The following is a 12,262-nucleotide window of genomic DNA, read 5'->3' as shown; positions in this document are numbered from 1 at the left end:
GTGGGTTCATGTTGGTTTTTTAAATCAGAAAGATCTTTTTCTAAGAATTGAACTTTTTCTGCAAGCCGTTCAGATTTTAAATGATAATCAGTTCGTTCGACTTTAATCGGATGAATTGTCTTCTTAAGATCTTCCAACTCAGTTTCCGTAGAGTTGAGTTGGAGAGTCAATCGTTGCACATCCGTGTGCAATTTGGATGAGGAAGGTCTGGTCTCATTTAGTTTGTTTTTATCTTTTAAAATCTTGTTTTCAGATTTTAAGCCTTTGACTTCTTTTGACATTGAGACCAGATTCTTCATTAAGTCATTTTGCATTTTTATAAAATCAGGTGAGATTTCAATTGATTGTACCTCATCATCGTCAGATGTTGAGTCAGAATTCTCCAATGCTTCCTTAGCTTTGATGAGCTTAGTCACCTTGCAAACATTTGCATGTTCCACCTCTGAGTCTGAATCATCAGTCCAGTTAAACCAAGTATCATCAATCGGTTTCAGCTCTCCCCCAGTTTCCACAATCTTAGCCATCAACATTTTCTTCTTGTAGTAAGCTGCGTCCTTCATCTTAGGCATCTTGCACTCACAAGAGTAATGACCAGCTTTGCCACAATTGAAACAGATTGAATCTTCTATCTTGGAATCATCAGCACATTGTTGTTTGGATTGATCAGCTTTCTTGTAGTACAAGGAAGATGATGAGTTTTTGCATTGATTGCTTGATTTTCCTTTAAACTTGTGTTTGTTCAAGGCGTTTGTGAACATGGCTGCCATCTTGACTAATTCAAGGTGAGAATCATCAACATCAGAAAGATTCAACTCTTCAGAATCAGTTGATTCTTCAACAAGCACTTTCTTGGACAAGCTTTTGGAAAATGATTTGCTCTTCTTTTTGGCAATTAGAGCAAGAGGATCGCCCGGAGAAGACTCTTTCCTTCTTTCTTGAAGTTTAGACACCTCAGGTTGGTAATGCATAAGAACTCCAACAAGCTCATGAATAGTTAACTTGTCAATCTCTTTGGTAGATCGAACAATGGTTTCATAAGGAAGCCAATCAGCATTGAGCTTTTTGAGGAATTTCATGTTGACTTCAGCATGTACTTTTACAATCTTACACCTTTTAAACTCATTGAGAACACCATTGAAATGACGGTAGGTTTCCTTGAGTAGTTCTTCTGGTTCCTGCTTGAAATCTTCATACAATCCCAGAGCCTTATTCAATTTAGTAACGTCTGACATGTCATAACCTTCTTGTTGTCGTTTGATCTCATCCCATATATCTTTTGCAGTAGTGTTGCTATCAACATTTTCAAATAGCTCATATGGGATAGCTTGCATGACAATATTCTTATCCTCTATGTCACCCTGAGCTCTTTCACGTTTATCACCAGAAAGTTCATAGACTGGAATTGGCATACCAGTATCCGGATGAAAATCAACAACTGGACCATCTCTCAGAGAAGCCGATATATGTTTAGCTTTCTCACCCTTATAGTCTATGTACTTAGTGATACGATGAAGGCACTGAGTGTACTTGCCATCAAACAACACTAGAGGTCGGGAATCTGATCCAATGATAAGAGTGTCCTGAGTAGACATCTTAAATTGAGGTAGATTCGGTATAGATTCGGTATTAAACACAATCTATGATCAGGGTTCAGTATAAAATCTAACAAGAATGTCAGATTCGGTACAGTAGCAGATTCGGTAAGTGGTTCGGTACTGTAGCAGATTCGATAACAATTCGGTAAACCAGATTCTGTATCAGAAACTGATAAGAATCACAAGCAACACACCTAAATTCGGTATGGATTCGGTAACCACATAACTTGAAGCCTCAGAATACTTAAAACCGAAGAATTAAGTGAAACCGAGATTCTGATTCGGTAAATGACTCGGTAGTCAAATTCTGTAAAATATTATGTGTAAACTCAATCCAATTCCCTTGAATTAGATTCGGTAACCTTGCTGCACAAGAAAACAAGTTAGTAACAAACAGAATATCAATGATACCGAAGATTTAGGATACCGAATGTCAACTGTAGCAGTTGACAATACCGAGTCTAAGTCTAAGAATTAGAAATATAACAGAATCTTTTCTCAAACCACACCAATTAGCTGCGTATAATCAAACCGAATGTGATAGAATCACAAACACACCACAATCTGCAACACTTAAGATGAATTTTCAGTAATGAAGCAGACTCGGTATGACGGTTATGATATCGAATGTTGATCAAATCTTTAAAACTTGAAGAATTGAAGAAATTGAACCGACAGAAATGTGATTTAACACCTCACGAACACAACTGAATCTTTAAATCTTCACAAAAATCCAGAATCAAGCTTGAATTAAGCAATACCGAGAGTTTTAGCCACAAACTCTAAAAATCAACTTGATTCTCCATAATTGAAGTTAAAAAGTTGTAATGATGATCGAAACTCTTTCTAATAGACCTAATACACCTTCGCTGAACTTATCACAAGAATCTGAACGTCAGGTTATCAAATTCGATAATACCGAATCTGATTCATTTTACCGAGAGTATTCAGATTCTGTAATCTACAATCTCTGGATCGATATAGTGATGTAGAATCACTTCCTGGAAGCTCTGATACTAAATGAAAGGTCAGATCATGATGAGATTGAAAGAAATGATAAGATAGAGTGAGATTCGGTATGTAGGAAGAAGACTCGGTATGAGAGAGAATCGGTAAAATTACATTCCATAGCTTCTAGAACTCAGTTACAATACAATGGCTATCTAATTAGGACTACTTAGGTTCCTTATATAGCCCTCTTCTAAGGAACCTTCATTTAAGCTTAATTCACATTAACACTATACAACTTCGGGGTCCTAACACCCTGCTTTAGATATCTTCGAGCTCTCATATATGAAATAATATTAAGGTTCACCTTGCTCTTATCTCCTTGGATCACTAATTCCTCGCCACTCTCAAGAGGTATACGAATAGACTTTTCTTCATAATTAATGTACACACGATTCTTGGACAACCAGTCCATACCAATAACAACATCGAAACTTCTTAACTCAACGGGCATTAAATCAACTTCAAACAGATTGTTTGACAAATTTAAGACACAACCTCTCATAATCTTATCTACTTTCATCAACTTACCATTTGCCAATTCTACAACATATCTAGTGTTTAAGGCAATTAAAGGCCTATTTATCGCAACACTAAATTTCTTAGCAATAAAACTTTTATCTGTGCCGGTATCGAATAAAATAGATGCTAAATGATTATCGAGGAGGAACGTACCCGTGACTAATTTTGGGTCCTCACGAACTTCTTTCGATGTGATCTGAAAAGCTCGGCCCTTAGCCGTTTCACCCTTCTTGGCCTTAGGACATTCTTTCTTGAAATGCCCCACTTGTCCACATCCAAAACAAACATTCTGATTGTTCTTATCACCTTTATCGTTCCCTGATAAACGAACTCTACAATCCTTTGCGAGATTGCCTTGCTTTTTGCATCATTCACAAAATACAGTACGAACACCAAAATGATGTTTCGTGCATCTGCTGCAGTAGGGTTTCTTTCTGGCATACTTACTATTCGAACTCTCAACCTTAGCATTTCCTTACTTCTTGGAATTACCTTCTTGGTTTCCATCCCTCTTATGCTTCTCAGTTATAATCTTCACATCCATCTTAACATTGATTGGTTGACGTTGCACTACTTGCGCCATCAAATCATGCGCCATACGAATAGTACTCTTGATCGTGTTTGGTTTTGACGACATAACATTTCCTTGAATGTCTTCCAATAAACCCCAAATATATATCTCAATCCTCTTATATTCAGGAGTGACCATGGTTGGGCACACTAAAGCTAACTTAAGGAATCGATTTGTATATTCTGCGATATCCGTTCCTTCTAACTTTAAGTTCCACAACTCAGTTTCTAGCCTTTGAATCTCATTCCTCGGGCAATACTCATCTATCATTTGCTTCTTGAATTCTTCCCATGGTGTATTATATGCAACATCAATACCTACAGACTTGGCAAAAGAATTCCACCAGGTTAAGGCTCCATCCGAAAGAGTACATGATGCGAACTTCACTCGATCATTGTCTCCGCACTCACTAAATTTAATTACTGATTCTAGTTTTTCAAGCAATCTCATTAACCCTGTGGGTTCTTTCGTTCTTGAAAAACTATGGGGCTTGCAACCCATAAATGCCTTGTAACATCGCTGTTGAACATTTTCCACTTCGGGTCTCCTTTTGTTCACGGTATTTGCTGTACATCCTGCTTCAGCATTAGCAATCGCTTCAGCTACTCTTTGAGCTACCATCTCCTCGATTTGAGCAGCACTCATTCCCGTGTTTGGATTTCTTTTCGGAGGCATTTTCTAACAAAAGAATGACAATTCAAATATTTGAGATATTATAAGCAATATATATATATATATATATATATATATATATATATATATATATATATATATATATATATATATATATATATATATATATATATATATATATATATAATTATTCATAATATGAAAATGAACTTAAACAATCATAATATAAAAGTTATCGATTAAGATCGCCTTTTCAATATTATAAAATTTGGGTATCTAACCTACCCGTTAGTTCCATCCATACATATAAACAACTAATACATTAATTACTTATCCTATAATATCCGAAATAAGAACATCTTAAGAGTGTAAGCTAGAAAATTAACACTCATAATCACTAACGGTAGATCTAAGGTGGCGCAATGGTGTTAACCACCGAAATCACTTCGTTCAACCGAACTTCCAAACGAGTCACTTGCTCCGCAAGGTCACGATTCCTTGCTGATAAATCATCCACAAGGTACTTCAATAACTCAATCTCCTCCTGCTATGTACTCTGTACACCCTCAATCTCATTAAAATGGGAATATTTACCATCCAGATTTGTTTGGATGTACAAATAGTCAACCGTCCCTTGAAGTCGCTCAATACGTCTCTCATGCCTAAAAATTGTAGCAAACATGGTATAAATCGTGTCCTGTTGTGATTGACCCATTAATCTATCCTTTCCATTAATGGTTGGAGGAACATTATGCTCATGGTATGGGGTTCCCTCTTGTTGAATCAATCTACCTAAAATTTCAAGAACCTATATCCATCGTCGCCAAAATGGTTGGTACATTTCGAATCCATTCCTGTTAGAGTTGTCGTCTAAATTATCACTAATGAGTATAGGTGCGATCACAGTGTTGGATCTCATAGAACTAAACGATGCCATATTAACATATACAACATATAAAAGTTATCCTGTAGGATTTCCGACGAGTAAAAGTAATAATGTATAACTCGAAAAATAGTAGAGACCGGAAATTTTTTGACTTGGTTATAGGTTGGACACACTAATGCACTCCTAGTTGGTCAGGTCTATGTCTTGGTTTATTTTATGGTTTGTATAACTCTAAGGATGCATTTTAGGTTTTACTTGATTAAGTGTTACCTCACACATTTTGCACAATGACCTAAAACCCTAGCTTACCACTATAAACCCTAGCTTATTACCAAAAACCCTAGACTTGTAATTTATACCTTTATATATAATAAGTTATAAGTAAACATATTAACCAAATATTTAGATTAAAGACTTGTAACTAATTCGCTTGGATATTAAATCATAAGTTAAGACTTTCTCTACACTTAATCATTTTCACAACTAGTCTTGATCACTATGTACTTAGCCATTTCTTTCACTTAACTAACCTTAACATATCTTAGAACCTAATCTTAGCTTACTTCCTAAACCCTAAACATACAAATAAAACACCTTACATTATACATTAGGTATACTACACAAGTACATGTAAATTTGTGAACCAAAAATTGACAAGAACTCTTCCACCATCATCATCAAAATCGTCCATCATCATCATCATCATCATCATCCATATCATCATCATAAATCATATAACACTTAATCCCAAAGCTAATTAACATGCAAAACATCATCATTAGGATCATTAATGGCAAGAGCATGAGTCATCTCCCTCCCTTGCTCTCCATTTGCCACGTTCACCACCACTACTATTTAATCCACCTCTTGATCATTCTTCACCTCCTTAATCACTCTCACTCACTCACACATTAAACTTACAGATCTAAAACACTCTAAGTATCATCTTCTTGAAGCCCTAAGATCATATATATTCAAGGTATATCAAACAACTTAATTCTATTCATCATTTCTAGTCATCTTCAAGAACATTCATGGTGTAATTGCTTGATCTAGAGTGTTTAATCACTCAATGATGACTATATATCTAACCATGATCTTTATGCTAGAACAGTAAACTTAATATCTCTAGATGTCCTATGTCTTAAAATGAAGCTAAACTAAGAACTAAAGTGGTTAACTTTACAAAACTGTTTTATCTTTGAGCTGTCCAAAATTTTACTTGAAGTTCATGAACTAAAAACCAACTTATGTTTGATCTCAGGAATTCATAAATTAGCTAAACTCAGGAACTAAAAACCAAAATGTTTGATATCATTAATTATCGGTTTGGTGAACGAGAATACTATGAACAGATCTATTTGAGGGTGACTCCTCACATCAGCATAGGCCTTCTTGGTTATTAGATGTTTGTATTTGTACTTTTGTAACCACGATGTACCAAAACTAAAAACAGAGACCCTGATGTAATAAAATTTATGTTTCCGCTGTTGACATTAACTATAACCTATGACACTATGCTAAAGTTCACACCACGTCTTGGGAAATGGTGTCATGACACACATGGTATCAGAGCTTGGGTTATAGGAAATGTGGACAGTGTGTCTAGACCCAACCAACTAGGAGTGCATTAGTGTGTCCCACCTATAACCAAGTCAAAAATTTTCCGGTCTCTACTGTTTTTTGAGTCATACATTATTACTTTTACTCGTCGAAAATCCTATAGGCTAACTGTTATATGTCGTGTATGTTAAGATGTCATCGTCTAGTTCTATGGGATCCAACACTGTGACCGCACCTATAATCATTAGCGACAATTCAGACGACAACTCTAACAGGAATGAATTCGAAATGTACCAACCATTCTGGCGACGATGGATATGGGTTCATGAGATTTTAGGTAGATGAAATCAACAAGAGGGAACCCTGTACCATGAACATAATGCGCCACCGAGCATTAATGGCAGGGATGAATTAATGGGTCAATCACAACAGGGCACGAATTACACTTTGTTAGCTACAATTTTTAGGCATGAGGGACGTATTGAGCGACTTCAAGGGATGGTTGACTATTTGTACATCCAAGAGAATCAGGATGGTAACTATTCCCGTTTTAATGAGATAGAGGGTGTACAAAGTACGCAGCAGGAGGAGATTGAGTTGTTGAAGTACCGTGTGGATCATTTGTCAGCAAGGAATCGTGAACTTGCAGAGCAATTGACTAGTTTGGAAGTTCGGTTGAACGAAGTGAGTGGTTAACACCATTGCGTTACCTTAGATCTACCGTTAGTGATTAGGAGTCTTAATTTTCTAGCTTACACTCTTAAGATGTTCTTATTTCGGATATTATAGGATAAGTAATTAATGTATTAGTTGTTTATATGTATGGATGGAACTAACGGGTAGGTTAGATACCCAAATTTTGTAATATTGAAAAGCTGATCTTAATCGATGACTTTTATATTATGATTGTTTAAGTTCATTTTCATATTATGAACATTTATATATATATATATATATATATATATATATATATATATATATATATATATATATATATATATATATATATATATTACTTATAATATCTCATATATTTGAATTGTCTTTCTTTTGTTAGAAAATGCCTCCGAAAAGAAATCCAAACACGGGAATGAGTGCAGCTCAGATCGAGGAGATGGTAGCTCAAAGAGTAGCTGAAGCGATTGCTAACGCTGAAGCAGGACGTACAGCAATTACCGCGAATGAAAAGAGACCCAAAGTGGCAAATGTTCAGCAACGATGCAATTACAACGCATTTATGGGTTGCAAGTCCCAGAGTTTTTCAGGAACGGAAGGACTCGTAGGGTTAATGAGATGGCTTGAAAAACTAGAATCAGTATTTAAAATTAGTGAATGCGCAGACAATGATCGAGTGATGTTCGCATCATGTACTCTTTCGGATGGAGCCTTAACCTGGTGGAATTCTTTTGCCATGTCTGTGGGTATTGATGTTGCATATAATACACCATGGGAAGAATTTAAGAAGCAAATGATTGATGAGTATTGCCTGAGGAATGAGATTCAAAGGCTAGAAACCGAGTTATGGAACTTAAAGTTGGAAGGAACGGATATCGCAGGATATACAAATCGATTCCTTGAGTTAGCTTTAATGTGCCCAACCATGGTCACTCCTGAATATAAGAGGATTGAGAGATATATTTGGGATTTATCGGCAGACATTTAAGGAAATGTTATGTCGTTAAAACCAAACATGATCCAGAGTGTTATTCGTATGGCGCATGATTTGATGGCGCAAGTAGGTAATTCCAAAAAGCAAGAAGGTAAGTGGGATGGAAACCAAGAAGGTAATTCCAAAAAGCAAGGAACTGCCAAGGTTGAGAGTTCGAATTGTAAGTATGCAGGAAAGAAACCCTACTGCAGCAGGTGCACGAATTATCATTTTAGTGTTTGTACTGTATTTTGTGAACGATGCAAGAAGCAGGGACATCTCGCAAAGGATTGTAGAGTTCGTTTATCAGGGAATGATAAAGGCGATAAGAACAATCAGAATGTCTGTTTTGGATGTAGACAAGCGGGGCATTTTAGGAAAGAATATCATAAGGCATAGAAGGGTGACACGCCTAAGGGCCAAGCTTTTCAGATCACAACGAAAGTAGCTCGTGAGGACCCAGAATTAGTCACGGGTACGTTCCTCCTCGATAATCATTTAGCATCTATTTTATTCGATACCGGCTCAGATAATTTTTTTATAGCTAAGAATTTTAGTGTTGCGATAAATATGCCTTTAACTGCCTTAAACACTAGATATGCTGTAGAATTGACAAATGGTAAGTTGATGAAAGTAGATAAGATTATGCGAGGTTGTGTCTTAAATAAGTCAAAAATCTGTTTGAGGTTGATTTAATGCCCGTTGAGTTAGGAAGTTTCGATGTTGTTATTGGTATGGACTGGTTGTCTAAGAATCGTGTGGACATTAATTGTGCGAAAGAGTTTATTCGTATACCTCTTGAGAATAGTGAGGAATTGGTAATCCAAGGAGATAAGAGCAAGGTGAACCTTAATATTATTTCTTGTATGAGAGCTCGAAGATATCTAAAGAAGGGATATCCATCCATTCTCGTGCACGTGAAAGAACTCAAAACCAAAGAGATTGGATTGGAGAATGTTCCAGTTGTCCGAGAGTTTCCTCAAGTATTTCCAGAAGATTTTCCAGGTCTACCTTCGCATTGACAAGTTGAATTCCAGATTGATTTAATTTCTGGAGCCGCACCAGTTGCCAAATCGCCTTATCGGTTAGCTCCTTCAGAACTGCAAGAACTATCAAATCAACTCCAAGAATTATTAGATAAGGGATTTATTCGACCTAGTGTTTCTCCGTGGGGTGCTCCAATTTTGTTTGTTAAGAAGAAGGACGGAACTTTCAGATTGTGTATTGACTATCGAGAGTTGAATAAGCTTGCAATCAAGAAGCGTTACTCGTTACCAAGGATAGATGATCTATTCGACCAATTTCAAGGGTCAAGTATATATTCCAAGATTGACCTCGGATCAGGGTAACATCAATTGAGAGTCAAAGAGGACGATGTGCCTAAGATAGCGTTCAGAACACGCTATGGCCATTATGAATTTTTGTTGATGCTGTTTGGTTTAACTAATGCCCCTGTAGTATTTATGGATTTGATGAACAGAGTGTGCAAGCTGTATCTAGATGAATTTATCATAGTGTTTATCGATGATATTTTGATCTACTCCAAGAATAAGGAAGAGAACGTGCAAAATTTGAGATTAGTTTTGCAACTTTTGGAAAGAGAACAGTTTTATGCTAAATTTTCGAAGTGTGGTTTTTGGCTCGATTCAGTTCAATTTTTAGGTTATGTGGTTAATAGAGAAGGTATCCATGTTGATCCTACAAAGATTAAGGCTATTACGAATTGGGAAGTGCCCAAGAACCCATCTCAAATTCGTCAATTTCGTCAATTTCTAGGACTTGCTGGATATTATAGAAGATTTTTTCAGAATTTCTCCAAGATAGCACGACTGCTAACTGTGTTAACGCACAAGGCTAAGAAATTTGAATGGTCCTCAGAACAGGAGTCTGCCTTTCAAATTTTGAAACAGAAGTTGACAACTACACCAATACTATCACTACCAGATGGAAATGAAGATTTTCTAGTTTATTGTGATGCGTCTCGACAAGGGTTAGGATGTGTTTTAATGCAATGACAGAAGGTCATTGAGTATGCATCTCGTCAACTGAAGAACCATGGGCAGAATTATACAACTCATGATTTGGAGTTAGGAGCCGTTGTGTTTGCATTGAAAATATAGAGACATTATTTATATGGAACCAAGTGTACCATATATACAGATCACAAGAGTCTTCAGTATATTTTCAATCAGAACTAATTAAACATGTGACAAAGACATTGAGTAGAGCTTATAAATGATTACGATTGTGATATTAGATATCATCCAGGGAAAGAAAACATTGTAGCTGATGCATTGAGTCGCAAAGAAAGGGCTAAGTCTCTGAGAGTTAGGTCATTGAATATGACTATTCAGTCAAACCTTATGTCTCATATTCAAGATGCACAATTGGAAGCTATGAAGGAAGAGAACGTGAAAAAGGAAGGAATTAGTGAGAAAGCTAATAAGTTTGAGGTTAAAAGTGACGGAACCCGATATTTTGCGGACATAATTTAGATTCCAAAGTTTGGTGGATTGAGAGAGCTTGTGATGGATGAAGCACACAAGATGAGATATTCAATTCATTAGGGGTCTGGGAAAATGTATCATGACCTAAAGAAATTGTATTGGTGGCCGAACATGAAGGCTGAGATTGTAACTTATGTAGGGAAATGCTTGACATGTTCGAAGGTCAAGGCTGAAAATCAGAAACCATCAGGGTTATTGCAGCAACCTGAGATTCTCGAATGGAAATGTGAAGGAATTACAATGGATTTCATTACGAAATTACCGAAGACTGCGAAGGGTTATGACACTATTTGAGTAATAGTGGATCGACTTACGAAATCTGCACATTTCTTATCCATGAAAGAAATCGAAAAAATGGAAAAGTTGGCAAGCTTGTATATCAAGGAGATTTTCTTTAGACATGGAGTCCCAGTTTCTATTATCTCTGGCCGAGATAGCAGATTTACGTCAATATTTTGGCAATCTTTGCAAAAAGCCCTAGGTACTTATTGGGACATGAGTACAACTTATCATCACCAAACCGATGGGTAGAGTGAGAGAACTATTCTGACATTTAAATACATGCTCCAAGCATGTGTAATTGATTTTGGAAATGGCTGGATCAGTTTTTACCTTTAGCAGAGTTTTCGTATAATAGCAGTTATCATTCAAGTACTAAGGCTGAACCATTTGAAGCTTTGTACAGAAGGAAATATAGATCTCCATTGTGTTGGAGTGAGATTGGTGATTCACAATTAATAGGACCAGAGATTATCCAAGAGACAACCGAGAAGATCTTTCAGATTCAAGAAAGATTAAAGACGGTGAGAAGTAGGCAGAAGAGCTATGCCGATGTTCGAAGAAAATCTTTAGGATTTCAAGTGGGTGACAGAGTCATGCTTAAAGTTTCTCCATGGAAAGGAGTAATAAGGATTAGGAAGCGAGGAAAGCTGAGCCTGAGATATGTAGGACCTTTTGAGGTTATTGAAAGGATTGGTCTAGTTGCATATAGATTGAAACTACCACAAGAGCTTAGTGGTATTCACAATGCTTTTCATGTTTCGAACTTGAAGAAGTGTTTGTCGGATGAAAATTTAGTGATTCCTCTGGAAGAACTAAGTATCGACGACAAGTTACATTTTTTCGAAGAACCAGTGGAGGTGATGGATCGTGAAGTGAAAAGATTGAAGCATAGTAGGATTCCAATTGTTAAAGTTCGTTGGAATGCAGAAGAGGTCCAGAGTTCACGTGGGAACGTGAGGACCATATAAGGCAGAAATATCCTCATTTGTTCAATAATCGAAGTACCTCCCAAATTTCGAGGACGAAATTTTCTTAACGGGTATGTAA

General features: G+C 36.6%; 1 protein-coding gene across 1 annotated transcript in view; it reads right to left on the bottom strand.

Moving 5' to 3' along the window:
• The window catches only part of LOC139875621 (uncharacterized), a 35,451-nt gene extending 31,080 nt beyond the window's left edge, over window positions 1-4,371 (bottom strand). The window contains exons 1-2 of the mRNA XM_071862945.1: window positions 3,618-4,371; window positions 2,911-3,479 (exon numbers count right to left, since the gene is read on the bottom strand). Coding sequence (XP_071719046.1) covers window positions 2,911-3,479; window positions 3,618-4,371 — 1,323 coding nt within the window. The remainder of the gene's footprint in view (window positions 1-2,910; window positions 3,480-3,617) is intronic.
• Window positions 4,372-12,262: the final 7,891 nt, after the last annotated feature.

This window comes from Rutidosis leptorrhynchoides, chromosome 11 (assembly GCF_046630445.1).
Source record: "Rutidosis leptorrhynchoides isolate AG116_Rl617_1_P2 chromosome 11, CSIRO_AGI_Rlap_v1, whole genome shotgun sequence".
In the NCBI taxonomy this organism is placed as follows: Eukaryota; Viridiplantae; Streptophyta; class Magnoliopsida; order Asterales; family Asteraceae; genus Rutidosis; species Rutidosis leptorrhynchoides.
Note: the sequence above shows the minus strand (reverse complement) of the source record. Positions and strands in the feature narration are given on the sequence as shown.